Below are 16,820 nucleotides of genomic sequence, written 5' to 3' on the forward strand. Positions count from 1 at the left end.
GACGGTAACACCGGAGTCCCACAGGGCTCGATTGTTGGACCAATCTTGTTCCGCTCATATATTAATGATCTGCCTCCAGAGGTCCAGGTTCAGATGTATGCAGATGATACAGTTGTTTATACTTGTACTAAAACAAAAGAACAAGCTGCTATCAAACTGCTGCACACATCAAGAAAGTTGATGAGTGTTGTCCAGATATTTTAGATGAAGGAGAGGTAATAAATATTGTTGAGCATGTTTAAGCAAGCAAGTTTAAAAAGGTCTCTAAGAAAATAGAGCAAGTTTGATGATCTTCAGGAATACTATGCACCAGTTGCGCTGCTAAACACTTCATGCACACAATGATCCTTCACAGAATAAACAATCTGTGAAGATCTTAGCTAAAACGCCAATGAGTTATCATCAATGCAATATATAAATTATTGACGTTTGATAATATTTTATGAGTTGCTGATGTGTGTTTGATGTACAAACTATTTCATGATCTTGCACCACCACCTCTTAAACAATGTGTTCCTGTAGCTCAACTGGTAGAGCACTGCTTTATCAAGCGCAAGGCTGGGGGTTCGATTCCCTGTGAACACGATATATAGAAATTGATGCACTGCAAGTCGCTTTGGATAAAAGCGTCTGCTAAATGCATTAAATTAATTTAACTTAATGTGTGACATTCTGTAAGGACAATATCTAGGTGAAACACACACACACACACACACACAACGAAACGTTCACAGAAACCAGTGGAATTTGCTCGATTGAGTTTTATTGAAACTGAACAAACAAACAAAAAAAAAAAAGTTATAAATACAAACATCAGACCAGCGGGCCGTAGCTCTTAAGGTAAGCCAGACCAAACCCTCACCAGCAAATCCCAAGTGGAAAAAAAACATCTGAAGTTATAATATCAGTATATCAGTTATTAAAAAACACAATTCTACTACTTCTAGAAATGCTAAACAGACACTTAGACAGCATTCCTGCTACAAAACTTTTTTTTTCCTTCTCGTGGATTCTTTTCTCCACTTCTGCAAAAAACAACCCCCCCCCCCCCCAAAAAAAAAACAAAACAAAAAAACACAATAATAAAACAAAAAGCTGAAAGGAAGCTCTAGTCGCCAGCCGTTATGTACAAGCGAGTCCCTACGCCACTAGCACTGAGAGAAAGAGAGAGACGATGAGAACGGAGGACCACATCTTTCTGGAAGGCCATTTCATGATTGAGCGTCCCTCAGGTCACGCACACGCGTGCTCGGAAGAATCAGTGTCTTCTTTAAAATGCTCATGGTGGAGTTTAAAACAAGGAGGATGTAGGAATAAAAGTGGTGTGTTTAAGACAAACGTCCCGTCGGACACATTCCGGGGCCACGGACAGAATCTACAGGGCTATTGGAGGATAGAAAAGTCAAACACTGCTGGCCAATCAGGGTCATGTTTGTGAGGAGGGGGCGTGTCTGGTCTACTTCCACTGCTGGCCGTAGGAGTCCTGGGAGAACTCGAGCGAGTCGTTGCTGTAGCCGTATCCGGAGCTGTAGTCGGAGCCCAGGGGCTGCTGGGCGATGGGCTGAGAGCCCCAGTTCTGCTGGTTGGTCTGCCGGCGTTTGGAGTCTGGCTGGTTGAACACATCCGCCTTCCTCTTCCCGCCCACGTTACCACCGCGGTTCCCCCGCGCACCTCTGCTGCCGCGGCCCCTGGGAGCCTGGAAGGGCCCGCCACGCCCCCCGCCACGGCCACGCCCCCCACCCATGGGAGCCCCGCCCCTCGGAGGATACCCGCCTCTGCCGCGGGTGGGCGGAGCCGAGCGGGCTCTGGGGGGAGGCGGAGCTCCACGGCTCCTCCCACTGCCCCGCCCCCTCATGGAGTAGCCGTCGTCGTAAGCGTAGTAGGGGTCATCGTAACCGCCTCGGTAGTCATGGTAATCGTAACCGTAGTAGTCGTCATAGTAATCCTCGTAATCAGGAGGGTAGGCGTATCCACCACGCCCCCCACGGCCTCGGCCACGCCCCGGAGGAGGCATGCGGGGGGGAGGGTAGTAATAATAGTCATCATACCTGCACAGGTGAACACACGCACACACACACACCGTCAGCGTCTACTTCATCAATGAATGCAGAAAAATATATATATATACACGTTTTGAATATCAAAAGAATGAGAAATTCCTTGAAATGTCAAAGTATGCATGAGCCACGCAAAAAAACTATGATGCAAAAAAAAAAAAAAAACTATTTCTTTTAAATACTGACGTTATTTGAATATTAGTCAGTTAGGGTCAGGGCTGGGTCACAGTGTTTCTAAACCTCTCACCCGGGGCCTCTGCTGGTCTGACGCGCAGCTTGTCGCTCTTTCCTCTTCTTATCTGGAGGTTTGGCCAGCACGATCTCAATCTCCTCACCCCCCAGCTCCTTCCCGTTCATCTCCTGCATCGCCTGCACACACACACACACACACACATGAAGCAGGAGCACACACACACACACACACACGAAGCAGGAGCACACACACACACACACACACGAAGCAGGAGCGCACACACACAGACACACACCCGAAGCGCACACACACACACACACACACACACACACACACACCTGAAGCATTGCTAAATGAAATAACTATAGCTTTACACAGGGCTCTGGATATCGTTCAGCTAATTACCTCCACTTCGATATCCGATCCTGAACAATACTTTTTTGATACAAATATGAGTTGCATGCACACAGTTAAAATAAGGCTCCTCTGGTATTTAGTTTGTGAAAATGCACACTCTCTCCCTAATTTGATGGAGGTTTGTGAGTGTGCAGGCGCTTCACCTTGACTGCGGCGTCTCGCTCCTCGAAGTGAACGAAGGCGTAGTCCTTCAGCTTCTTGACGCGCTCCAGTTTGCCGAACTGAGAGAAAGTGCTCTCCAGAAGCTCCTCTGTGACCGGAGCGGCCAGCTTACGCACAAACAGCACCTTCACCTGCGGGACGGCATCATCACGTCAGATCACGCCAGGTTCAGCTCACACACACACACACACACACTGACCTTGGCCATGACCTCTGGGTCCGGCTCTGCCACGGGGTCGGCCCACTCCACGGTCACAGGGTTCCCCCAAACCTTCACCTTCCCGCTCATGAGCCTGCGCCGCGCCTGAGCCGCCGACTTATGATCCTCATACTCCAGGAAACAGAAGCCGCGGTTCTTCCTCTTATCATCCGGCTGCGTGTAGAGGATGACCTCCTGCAGGCCCTCTGCCACACACACACACACACACACACACACACCCCGTCAGCGGCGATCACCGGAGCATCCTCACACACACCTGCTGCAGACGCCTCACCGGTGACTTTGCCGAAGTCCTCCAGGATACTCTCGCGGGTCTTGTTCTTCGGGATGGACCCCACGAACAGACGGTTGTTGGCCACAGAGATGCAGACGCCCAGATATTTGCCCGACCGGATCTCGTAGTTATCACACTGACACACACACACACACACACAAAACCACTGACAATCAAAACTTTATAAGAAGTGTGTGTGTGTGTGTGTATATATATATATATATATATATATATATATGTTTTTTTAAACACATAATTATAGCCTCATCTTTGGTCAGCTATAAGTTGCTATGTATTAATTTAATAAATAGATATTATTTTTCAGCTTCTTTTGTTGTCATTTAAATTATTAAAATAAAAATGAAATCTAAAATTTGATAAAAGCTAATTACAAAAATTCCTTCTAAAAGTTCTCCGTTAGTATTTTTCTCTTGTTTTCAGTTTTAATATCGAAACATCTGTAGATCAAGATACATTTACAGTGAAGCACAATCATGAGCCTTGGTTTCTGATTTTTAAACAAAGTTATGTTTAATACAAGAAAAAATATCTAACAACAGAGTTAGAGAAATAATCTTGTTTTCCTGCTGAATTCAGTTTATTCTTAATATTTTTGGCATATTGGAAAATATTATTTCTTGTTTTAAGCACAAAAGTTAACTTTTGTTTTTATGCATTATTTTATTTTATTGCTTTAGATACATTTCATAAATGTTTTTGTTATTACTATATTACCATCTAGGTTTAATTTGTGATTTTAGTCTTGTTTTCGATGAAACACATCTAAACATATATAAACAAGATACAATTAAAATGACAGGATATTAATAATATATAAATATAATGCAGCATGAGGACGTCCCGCACCAGTTTAACAGCCTCCTGCGCGGCGTCTTTGCTGCAGAAGGTGATGAAGGCGTAGCCGCGGTTCTGACCGGTCAGAGGATCCATCATCAGCCTCAGATCCCAGATAGAGCCGGCCTTCTCAAACAGAGGAACCAGCTCGTCCTCGTACAGGTCCCTCGGGATCTTCCCCACGAACACCTGCAGGCGCACACACACACAGGTGAGGTCAGCTCGGTCGGTCAGCGCTGGCGCTCACAGAACCGCAGGACTCAGTGTTGACCTCGGTGCCGATGCCGGGCTGTGGGCCGGTGAACACTTCCTCTGGAGGAGGGCCGCCGTACTTCCTCTGTCCTGTGGTGACGTCTAGAGTGTATCCTGTCCTCTCCAGCAGAGCCTGAGACACAATCAGTGCATCACAGCATGAAGATCAGTCTAACAGCACAATGAGAGTCTCTCTCGAGGTGCATGTGATGTTATTTACTGAATTCACTTACAGGTCACTAAAAGTCAAAAAGCACCATCAGAGAAACACCAATTACTCATCACAAACAGAAAACTGCTATTTCAGCTGAAAATCTTTGGCTGCCGAAATTTTGGCACATCGCTACTTAAAATGATTCACCACAAAACCAAACTTAAGTTTTTAGAAGCTCTATGAATTAGTAATATATATATATATATATATATATATATATATATATATATATATATATATATATATATATATATATATATATATGTGATCTTATTTCGTTTCTGTAATGTTCAAGTCACAGAAGTGTCCATATATTAAAAGACATTATTAATCAGAGGCTGTAAACACCACTGTGGACTGAGGAGCAGAGGTATATTCACGGCTCTATACGAGGTCATGACACACATGCAGTACCTTTATCTTGACCTCGTCTGGGCCTTTTGTAGACTCCTGCACTTTATTGCCCTGCTTTTCTCTCTGTCTGTATGTCTTCATCACGCCGCACAGGAAGGCACTCTTATTCTGGAACCAATCAGAGGAAATATTTAGTAAATATTCTGCTCAAAAGAGGTTTATAAACATGAACACACATAAGAAAAAAAAACAAGAAAAAAGCAGTTATATGCTTAATTGTTTATCCTATTGATCAGACGGTTTCAGATCTACACCCATTACAATATCATCAAAGTCTTTTTGATCTGTGTGTGTGTGTGTGAGAAACTGAGTGTGTGAGACATTGTGAGTGTGTGAGAGTGAGTGTGCGTGCAAGAGAGTAAGAGTGAGTGTGTGTGCGAGAGAGTGAGTGAGTGAGCAAGTGTGCGAGTGTGAGTGTGTGTGCGAGAGCTTGAGTAAGAGTGAGTGTGTGCGAGAGTGAGTGTGTGCACGAGAGAGAGTGATTAAGAGAGTGACCGTGTGTGTGTAAGAGTGAGAGAATGAGTCTGTGTGTGCGAGTTTTGAGTGTGTGCGAGAGTGTGAGTGAGTGTGTGAGTGAGTGTGTGAGTGAGAGTGTGAGTGAGTGTGTGAGTTAGAGTGTGAGTGAGTATGCGAGAGAGTGAGAATCAGTGTGTGTGACATTGTGAGTGTGTGAAAGTGAGTGTGCGCGCAAGAGAGTAAGAGTGAGTGTGTGCGAGAGAGTGAGAATGAGCAAGTGTGCGCGCGAGAGCTTGAGTAAGAGAGTGAGTGTGTGCAAGAGTGAGTGTGCACGCGAGAGAGTGATTAAGAGAGTGAGTGTCTGTGTGCGAGAGTGAGTGTGTGTGAGAGTGAGAGAATGAGTCTGTGTGTGCAAGTTGTGAGTGTGTGCGAGAGTGTGAGTGAGTGTGTGAGTTAGAGTGTGAGAGAGTGAGTGAGTGTGCGAGAGAGTGAGAATCAGTGTGTGTGACATTGTGAGTGTGTGAGAGTGAGTGTGAGTGAGCAAGTGTGCGAGTGTGTGCGCGAGAGTGATTAAGAGAGTGAGTGTGTGCGAGAGAGTGAGAATGAGCAAGTGTGCGCGCGAGAGCTTGAGTAATAGAGTGAGTGTGTGCAAGAGTGAGTGTGTGCGCGAGAGAGTGATTAAGAGTGTGAGTGTCTGTGTGCGAGAGTGAGTGTGTGTGAGAGTGAAAGAATGAGTCTGTGTGCGAGTTGTGAGTGTGTGCGAGTGTGTGAGTTAGAGTGTGAGAGAGTGAGTGAGTGTGCGCGAGAGAGTGAGAATCAGTGTGTGTGACATTGTGAGTGTGTGAGATTGAGTGTGCACGCAAGAGAGTAAGAGTGAGTGTGTGCACGAGAGAGTGAGAGTGAGCAAGTGTGCGTGTGAGTGAGCGCGAGAGATTGAGTAAGAGTGAATGTGTGTGTGTGTGTGTGTGTGCAAGTGTGAGCGAGAGTGAGTGTGTGCGCGAGAGAGTGAGTAAGAGAGTGATTGTATGTGTGTGCAAGAGTGAGTGTGTGTGAGTGTGTGTGAGTGTGTGCGAGAGTGTGTGAGCGAGAGTGAGTGTGCACGAGAGAGTGAGTAAGAGAGTGAGTGTGTGTGAGAGAATGAGTCTGTGTGTGTGCGCGAGTTGTGAGTGTGCGAGAGTGTTAGTGAGTGTGAGAGAGTGAGAATGAGTGTGTGTGCGAGTTGAGCGTGTGCAAGAGTGTGTGAGTTAGTGTGAGAGAGTGAGTGTGTGAGAGAGTGAGAATGAGTGTGTGCGAGTTGAGCATGTGCGAGAGTGTGAGTAAGTGTTTGAGTTAGAGTGTGAGAGTGAGTGAGAGTGTGTGAGTGCGCGAGAGTGTGCACAAGAGTAAGTGAGTGTGTGTGTGTGTGTGTGTGTGCGAGAGAGTGAGAACGAGCCCGCGTGCGAGTGTGTGAGAACGTGAGTGTGTGCGTTAGAGTGTGAGAGTGATTGTGAGCTTGAGAGTGAGAGAGAGTGTGTGCGTGTGAGTGTATAGTGATTGAGGGTGTTTGTGTGTGTGTGTGTATAGTGTGAGTGTGTCACCTGCACGTGTGAGAGGTCAGACTCCTTGAACTGCTGCAGCACTGACAGTGCTCCCTCCTCGTTAAACTCCCGCAGCGCGTCCAGCGCCCGCTCGTCCAGATCCACGTACGCCACCAGCCCTGAACACACACACACACGAACACACGAACACACGAACACACACACACACACACACACACACACACACACACACACTTATGAACCTACCCCAAACCATGCATCATCCATCACGTCTAGATTACTGACACTCCAAACTGTCCAGTTCACAAATACTGCCTCCTTCAGTTCCTGAGAGCACGTAATCATTTTCAAGAAGAAGGAAGCTGTCAGTGGTCCAGTCGGTCAGTCTCACCTGTCTGGAAGATGTTGTCCAGGCTCTCGGCCACCTTCTGTGGCAGGCCAGCGTCCAGCAGCGCCTGGTAGTTCTCTGAGTGTGTGGCCGTCACATCCATGGGCTCCTCTTCTTCTTTGACCGGACCGGAGCTGCCATTGACCTCAGCAGCCATTACTCTGAGACACAGACAGAGACATGAGCGTCAATCACATGATCACAGACGCTTCTCTAGAAGATCACCAACAAACAATAAGTTTGATCAAACAATCGATCAAACAATAAGTTAAATGCGAGTCTTTTAAACAGAACTGGAATATTAAATGTACTACTCTTTACATTTAACACTGTTTTCACAGAACAGCTGTAAACCCCTGACAAGTGATTTAATACTTGACTAACATCACTAAATCATCTTCATGTCCAAAAACATGACTTACACTACAATTAAAATGAAACATAACCATCATCTCTCTAAAAGCTTAACATGTAGTTTTTTTTAATATAATTTAAATACAAAATGTGTCGTACAGCTCACTTAATAGAATTATTCACTTTAAAAATGAGTGATTTTAGTTCAATCAGAAAGTTCAGTGAAGGGTCCTCTAGTCACGATGGTGTTATGTGTTTTGGATCAGGGGTCAGTTATGAGAATTTCAGAAAGTCTAACCTTGAAACCTCTCACTGTACCATCAACACAAGGAACACACACGTCTTAAAATATATTTTATTAACAAAAGATAGACATCTCATGAGGGAAGAACATGTTCACAAGCACAGCCGAGTACAGCTGCAACTAACGACTATTTTTCTGTCGACTAATCTAACGATTATTTTTTCTTTAGCATCACAAACCATAAAATGTAGTCAGGGTTCTGCTATGGTTTAGCGTGGTTTCCAGAGATCTGGAGCTGATTCGGGGTGGCTCGGTGGTTTGTGACTGTTGTCTCGCGGCTCGCTGTCTTTTAAGGGGCCGTAAACATATCACGTCTATTGCGCGCTCAAGTTCGTTATTTCCAATGTAGGCGCGCGCCCTAAGCGCGCACATAATGGAAGCGACGCGGTCGTTTTTCCAGGCGCGTCCGCACCGCATCGAGTTAAAAACATCTCAACTTTTCAGAATGCTGCAAGCGCAAGAATATCAGACCTGAACCAGGAAGTTGTTCACCAGATCACACGGTAACCAGTTAAACCGTAACACCGGAGAGCGCCAGGATGTTTTCCTCTGAGGTGCTCGTGCATCGCAGTTGTGCTGCCGTGGTTCACCATATCGGTTTTACAAAGGGAACAAAAGGCCATTTTATTTGTCCTTTGTTTAAAGTATTCACATACTTTTGATAACAATGGTCTCTGTTTTTGTGTTATAATGCAACTTTCTCCATTCCCAGTATGCCATTACGCGAGATGTAAACAAACAGTGTGACGTGTCGACGCATTTGACGCACGTCGACGTATTTTTGTAGTCGACGTAATCGATGACGTCGACGCGTTGTTGCAGCACTACAGCCGAGTCTGAGCAAGACGTTGCATGACACACCGCTGTCACAGAGAACTCACTGAAGAAGAGTGAGGTGTGTGTGTGAGAGTCTGAGAACACACACACACATCTCTGAAGAAAAGTGAGATGTGTGTGTGCGCGAGTCTGAGAACACACGTCTCTGAAGAGTGAGATGTGTGTGTGTGTGAGTCTGAGAACACACGTCTCTGAAGAGTGAGATGTGCGAGTCTGAGAACACACAGGTCTCTGAAGAAGAGTGAGGTGTGTGTGAGTCTGAGAACACAGGTCTCTGAAGAAGAGTGAGGTGTGTGTGAGTCTGAGAACACACAGGTCTCTGAAGAAGAGTGAGGTGTGTGTGAGTCTGAGAACACAGGTCCCTGAAGAAGAGTGAGGTGTGTGAGTCTGAGAACACACACGTCTCTGAAGAAGAGTGAGATGTGTGTGTGTGTGTGTGTGTGTGTGTGAGAGTCTGAGAACACACACATCTCTGAAGAAGAGTGAGATGTGTGTGAGTGAGAACACACACATCTCTGAAGAATGAGATGTGCGAGTCTGAGAACACACAGGTCTCTGAAGAAGAGTGAGGTGTGTGTGAGTCTGAGAACACACAGGTCTCTGAAGAAGAGTGAGGTGTGTGTGAGTCTGAGAACACACACGTCTCTGAAGAGTGAGATGTGTGTGTGTGCGAGTCTGAGAACACAAATCTCTGAAGAAGAGTGAGATGTGTGTGTGTGAGTCTGAGAACAAACACATCTCTGAAGAAGAGTGAGATGTGTGTGTGTGAGTCTGAGAACACACACATCTCTGAAGAGTGAGATGTGTGTGAGAGTCTGAGAACACACACATCTCTGAAGAAGAGTGAGATGTGTGTGTGTGAGTCTGAGAACACACACATCTCTGAAGAAGAGTGAGATGTGTGTGAGAGAGTCTGAGAACACACACATCTCTGAAGAAGAGTGAGATGTGTGTGTGTGAGTCTGAGAACACACACATCTCTGAAGAAGAGTGAGATGTGTGTGAGTCTGAGAACACACACATCTCTGAAGAAGAGTGAGATGTGTGTGTGTGAGTCTGAGAACACACACATCTCTGAAGAAGAGTGAGATGTGTGTGTGAGTCTGAGAACACGCACATCTCTGAAGAAGAGTGAGATGTGTGTGAGAGAGTCTGAGAACACACACATCTCTGAAGAAGAGTGAGATGTGTGTGTGTGAGTCTGAGAACACACACATCTCTGAAGAAGAGTGAGATGTGTGTGAGAGAGTCTGAGAACACACACATCTCTGAAGAAGAGTGAGATGTGTGTGTGTGAGTCTGAGAACACACACATCTCTGAAGAAGAGTGAGATGTGTGTGTGAGTCTGAGAACACGCACATCTCTGAAGAAGAGTGAGATGTGTGTGAGAGAGTCTGAGAACACACACATCTCTGAAGAAGAGTGAGATGTGTGTGTGTGAGTCTGAGAACACACACATCTCTGAAGAAGAGTGAGATGTGTGTGAGAGAGTCTGAGAACAAACACATCTCTGAAGAAAGAGTGAGATGGACCAATCAGAAGTCCTGTCCTGGGCCCCAGAGGTCTTCTTCTGACCCTTAGGAGCCATCTATGAGCTCAGTACACTATAGTGGTCAAACAGGGGCCCGCTATAAACATGGCCCTGGAATGTGCTGCTCACTACATATGATTATATAAATAGACGCTTAAATATAATGATATATAATATATATATATATTACTCTAACACACATTGGAGTGTTCATTGGTATTTTTAATAGTAATATACAGATAAAACAAACTAATAAAGATACATAAACACTTTAATATTAAGACATTTTAATAATTCATAAATAATTATAAACAATGTTCTATATAAACTGTATGTTCACATTATAAATAAATCACATTTTATACAAATACATACTTTAACACTTTAATTTTTGTAATTTATAATTATAATTTTATAAACATTACAGACATCGATTTTATATATATATATATATAAACAAATATTAATATAAACAGCTACCCATATACACTTTAATATATATATATATACACACACATCTATCTATACACATATACGCGCATCTATAATCGAGTGTATAAATGCAACATGTATAAAATCTATATACTGATCGAAAGCAAACTCTCTTCTCACACACACACAAACACACACAGAGACATGCACACACTCTCTCTCTCGCTCGCTCTCTCACACACACACACACACACACACACACACATACACTCTCTCTCTCTCTCACACACACACACACACACACATACACTCTCTCTCTCTCTCTCTCACACACACACACACACACACACACACACATACATACACTCTCTCTCTCTCTCTCTCTCACACACACACACACACACACACACACACACACACACACACACACACACACACACACACACTCGTGTGGATGATCCGCCCCCCTCGCGCATGAGGTTAGCAGCACGCGATGCTAACGCGCCTGTATGTGAGTGCATTAGCGCTCGAAACGGACCGTAGGTGATCTCTAGCTCACATGGGACTTCCGTTACCAGTCACACCCCCTGCCGCTCACGGAACAAATCCGTTAGAGCGCCAAACCGGGCAGACAGAGGTTCCCGCGACATGCGCGGCCTACAGCAGACAGACACAATTCAAACCAGACAAACCCGCCAAAAGCGCAGCAGCGGCGCGCACTCACCGCGATTATGTTGAGCGGACGGCACGAGAGAGCTGTGGAGCGCGCTCAGTCCTAGAACATGAACTGCGGAAATCAACAAAACACGGTAAAACCTCTTCAGACGAACCCACGAGACAGAGCGAGACGGTCCCGTCGCTCAAACAACAGCGCCACTTCCTCGCGCGGCGGACCGGCTGCGTCACGACGTACGCTGCGCGGGAGCGCGTACGTGCGGGGCGGGGACTCCGCGTGCACGTGCGCTCTTATTGAGAGGATGATGAAAATCAGTCATATTCATTGATTACTTTTAGAAGATATCATGTTTTAAAGGATGATTTAAATTTGGTTACATTGTCTTCATGGTTTTGTGACAACCCCCCCCAATTTAAAAACGTTTGCTCCTTTATTCTGCCCTGATTGCATCTTTCTGAGTCCATTACTTTTATCATCTTACTCTTCTTTGTATGTTAATCAGTTTACCTTTGGAAGTTGTACTGCACTGTAAATGTGTAATAAATAAGAATAAATAAATAGATGACTTAATATCAACAGTAAACGTTTGATTCCTACATGACATTTAGATATAAAAAGTGTAAAATGAAGCATATTGTGGTCAGTCATGCTTTGTAGTTACACAAAATCAGTGAAAACTCAATTTTGTATAAAGTTATATGTATGTAGAAATGAGTGATGTCGAGGGAAGAAAATTTCAATAACTCTTCTCTTGTCAAATCAAATCTATTTATTATTATTATTATTATTATTATTATGCAATGCCAAAGGAAACAAAAGATATTAAACAATCAAATTCTTTTCGGATTAATCCTAATAAGAAAAAAGAGAGTTAAAAATAATTCACATAAATCTTAGTGATTTTTTTTTAACTTTTTTCTTTAATGTATAAATATATGTATAACTCGTGTGTATAATTTGGTTTATGAGAAGCCCACTTTGATGTTTTGATAATAAAACAAATAGCTGAATATTGTTGACTCTGAGACATGCTTATGTTTCTTTATTGGATTGGAGTTATATTTAGTTTAATTTATTGAGGTACTAATATCATTTTTATTTTATTTAATATTTTCTGTTTTCTTTTTAATTGTAAAGTTTTGTTATATTAAAAAGTATATGTAGTACAACTTAAAGTAAAGTGAATAATATGAAAAGCGAGTACAACGGTACAATAACATACCGGTATGTGAAATAATAGCATAAAATTATATGTATAATATGAATAATACCATAAAAAAAAACTGAACAACAAAAGGTTAATAATAGCAAGAAGAATATGCAATATCAAGGACGGAATAATACAGAACAGACAAAAATTAAGAATAAATTAATAGTAAATTAAAGAGTAAAATAAAACAATTTGAAATGTAATTTTAAAATACTATCTGTGTAATAATTATTCATCAAATTAAGACACAACTAATGACACAACACAAAAAATTCCAAAAATGATATTTAAAATGAGTTCCAAATTGTGTTTAATTAATGAGCTCCTTAAGTAGAATATATACATGTACACACACACACACACACACGCACACACACACACATACATATATATAATAGAAAATCATCTGAATCAATCTCAGCTCAAGAAACACATTTTATTTAAGTTTTCAGTTCTGTCTTTCTCTTTGAATAGAGTGGTTTAGTTGTGAAGACAAAACCTGACTAATAAAGATTAATTCCCCGCCGCTTCCCTCAAGATTTTCTATTTTATTCAATTAATGTCAAATAATGTAAAACTTGACGATGCTTGACATTTTGATCTATAACGCACATTACACACACACATGCAAAATACACACACATTTTGAAACAGTGGTTTATTTTTCCATGTATGTTACGTTCACTTTGGAGATTGAAACTGATCACTGATCTGAAAGATTAACCACAATCTGATGTGATCCGACCACCTCAGAGAAAACCAGTGTTGAGCTGCTGCAAGAGCTTTTGAAGCACAGCAGCTGTGGTCAAAGAGTTCTCGTGTGTTTGGAGCGGGATCGCGAATCATTTGAGTCAGTTTGGGGATCACAAATCATTTGAATCAGTTGAATCAGGGACTTCGTAGCGGGTTCGCGAATCATTTGAGTCAGTTCGGGAGTTCGTAGCGTGTTCGCGAATCAATTGAGTCAGTTGGGGAGCAAGGAGCGGGATCGCAAATCATTTTAATCAGTTTGGGAGATCGTAGCGTGTGCGCGAATCAATTGAGTCAGTTCGGGAGTTTGTAACGGGTTCGCGAATCATTTGAGTCAGTTTGGGGATCGCGAATCATTTGAGTCAGTTCGAGAGTTCGAGCGGATTCGCGAATCAATTTAGTCAGTTGGGGAGTACGGAGCGGGATCGCGAATCATTAGAGTCAGTTTGGGGATCGCGAATCATTTGAATCAATTCGAGAGTTCGTAGCGGATTCACGAATCATTTGAATCAGTTCGAGAGTTCGGAGCGGATTCGCGAATCAATTGAATCAGTTCGAGAGTTCGGAGCGGATTCGCGAATCAATTGAGTCTGTTTGGGAGTTCAGAGCGGGACCGCGAACACTATGGTTCTATATAGAACCCCAATGAACCCTTTTTTCTGAGAGTATTGTCATGTGTTGGGCAGTAACACGGTTACTTTTGACAGTAACTAATACTGTAACGCATTACTTTTTAAATAAATTAACCCTGTTACCGTTACCATATGTTGCATTGTCCGTTACTTCTTTTTATTAATCAGTTTTGACTGAAGTGCAGCCTAACCTGTTTGCAGCAGGGAGAGGCTTGTCAAATGTAAGAGGTGTCTTTCTGGTTCGAATGTCCTATCCTAGCCCACGGATTTCCAATCCGCAAATTTTACCCCTGAAATTCTCACTACTGTAATGCAAATTAAAATAAATATATATATATATATTATTTCAGCCAGAAATTAAAATCCTGTCCTTTGTTCACCATCACTGTTGTTTCTTTCTTGTAACACAGCAGGTAAACAAGGACTAAAGCTGTGAAGCTCCAAAGCACAATAAACATCACAAGACTACTGTGCTTCCGATAAACTCAGGAGTGCTTTATTTTTCATAACAGCAACAAACCATTTCAAACTGTTTATTCAACATTGGTTTATTTCTAAAGTATGGAGTCATGCAAATATGAGAGAGAGAGAGAGACGGTCTCAGGCACAAGATGTGATGATGAAGATGATGATGAAGATGCTGGAGCTTCAGTCGTCGTGTTTGAGTTTCCGGATCTTGCCCTTGTGTCGGTCGATCTCTCTCTGCAGACGCTCGATCTCCTTCTTGTGATGGTCGATCTCTTCTTCATGATGTTTCTTCAGAGCGGCCAGCTGCTCCTTCTCCTTCTGCCTGCGGAAACACTTGATCATCAGTCCTGACTCCACTTCACTAGCTCAGATCCTGACAGATGATGATGATGAAGAGACTGAAACTCACTTGAAGTAGCGCTCCTCCTCCGCCGCCTCTCTCTTCCCAAACGCTCCTCCGGCCGCCCTCACCGACCCCCCCGCTCCTCCACCTTTACCTGCTCCTGCCCCCAGATCACCCAGCTGCACACACACACACACACACAGACAGAGAGAGAGAGAGAGAGAGAGAGAGAGAGAGAGAGAGAGAGCGAGAGAGAGCGAGAGAGACACACACACACACACACACACAGAGAGAGAGAGAGTGACACACACACACACACACACACACACACACACACACACACACACAGAGAGAGAGAGAGACACACACACACACACACACAAACGGAGACACACAAACAGATACACACACACACACAAACGGAGACACACAAACAGATACACACACACAGAGACACACAAACACACACACACGGAAAATCCAAGAAAGAGTTATGATTATTTACAAAACTGTTACTCCACATTCTTCCCACAGTGTTTCCAATCTAAAAATAACAGAATTAAAAACATCGGGTGTGCTGTATTTCTTGTCTATGATAATACTGTAATTGTTGTTTTAATTATATGCAAGCTGACATTATTGATTATGTCACTCATTTTGCAAGAAACAAACAAAAAACACATCTTGAGAGTCCAAAAACATTGTTATGATATAGATATGATGTAATTAATTAGTGTATGAGAGTGATTAAGATCAACAAACAAGAAGTTCTTACTGTGTCAAACTATATTGTTATATTAGTTCCAAAAGAGAGCGAATCTGTTCTTGATTAATCATGAAGCAATCATTCAATGATCCATTCATCAAGACAGTGACTCGCTTCGGTTCTGAATAATTTGAATGAATCGTTTGAATGAATCACTCATTAAGACCGGGGTTTAGCGCCACCTGATGGTGGTTTAGTGTTATAGTTATCCATAATAGGCCTAAACCAGTCAAAGTACATGCGCAGCAAAACACCATATAAAGTTCATTACAGCAAAACATGAATAAATAAATAAATGCTCTGTTTTCCAGACACGTTTATGCCTCCTTCCCTGCACGCGCTGTATATATTAGTCATGTCTGCCTTGTTGCTGTGGTCTCGAGCATCTCTCTCGAACACGGACTGATGCTGAGAAGAGTCTTCAGAAACATTACCTGATCGGATCCCATCCGGAGCGATGAGGTGAAATATCCTCTCAGAGCTCCTCTGAGCAGCTGTCGAGCCATGACTGAGACTGATGACCAGACTGTCAGACAGAAGAGTTTGCCCTTGTGCAGATCGGAACACGGAAGTGACCGAGCAGAGAGTGACCCGGATCACACAGCCGCGCGGAGGCTCGTGAGCGCCGCCTGGCGGCCGGAGAGCAGCGCACCGCGCATGCGCAGCGACATCTTTTAATGTTATCTAGTAAAATTATGATTTTCTTTCACAAATATATGTTTTGGTACATTTCTCTGTAACGACCACACAAAAGGTGTTTGTAATTGTTGTATGAGTATACACTGTTTTTGAATGAAATTAATTATCAGCGTTTGCAATTTTGAGAAGTTCCACTAAGCATATATGATTATATTAATTTCCTGACTGATGCCAGCATGCTGTAGTTATAATAATAATGTGTTAAGAGGGTCACAGATGGGTGTATGTACTGTGTGTCATTACAGTAAACTCCTGCAGTTCAGAGCAGCTCTGAAACACGACAGAAACTGATCATCATTTATCAACTGAGCATAAATTACATTAAAGGATATTAAATATTAAACAAACTAATAAAGATCTTTTGGAGGCAGGCGGTT

At 43.2% G+C, this 16,820-nt stretch overlaps 2 protein-coding genes across 2 annotated transcripts; both read right to left on the reverse strand.

Moving 5' to 3' along the window:
* Positions 1 to 746: 746 nt before the first annotated feature.
* Positions 747 to 11,815, reverse strand: hnrnpr (heterogeneous nuclear ribonucleoprotein R). Its single transcript, XM_026232345.1, has 11 exons — positions 11,624 to 11,815; positions 7,444 to 7,601; positions 7,092 to 7,210; positions 5,059 to 5,166; positions 4,450 to 4,563; positions 4,191 to 4,367; positions 3,324 to 3,459; positions 3,029 to 3,234; positions 2,811 to 2,960; positions 2,305 to 2,426; positions 747 to 2,048 (listed from the first exon to the last, which is right to left on the reverse strand). The coding sequence occupies exons 2-11, from the start codon at positions 7,595 to 7,597 to the stop codon at positions 1,457 to 1,459; spliced, it is 1,878 nt and encodes a 625-aa protein (XP_026088130.1). The 5' UTR covers positions 7,598 to 7,601; positions 11,624 to 11,815; the 3' UTR covers positions 747 to 1,456.
* Positions 11,816 to 14,641: 2,826 nt separating this feature from the next.
* Positions 14,642 to 16,348, reverse strand: atp5if1a (ATP synthase inhibitory factor subunit 1a). The gene is made up of 3 exons (XM_026232346.1): positions 16,179 to 16,348; positions 15,045 to 15,157; positions 14,642 to 14,957 (listed from the first exon to the last, which is right to left on the reverse strand). The coding sequence occupies exons 1-3, from the start codon at positions 16,248 to 16,250 to the stop codon at positions 14,816 to 14,818; spliced, it is 327 nt and encodes a 108-aa protein (XP_026088131.1). The 5' UTR covers positions 16,251 to 16,348; the 3' UTR covers positions 14,642 to 14,815.
* Positions 16,349 to 16,820: the final 472 nt, after the last annotated feature.

This window comes from Carassius auratus, chromosome 44, assembly GCF_003368295.1.
Source record: "Carassius auratus strain Wakin chromosome 44, ASM336829v1, whole genome shotgun sequence".
Classification (NCBI taxonomy): domain Eukaryota; kingdom Metazoa; phylum Chordata; class Actinopteri; order Cypriniformes; family Cyprinidae; genus Carassius; species Carassius auratus.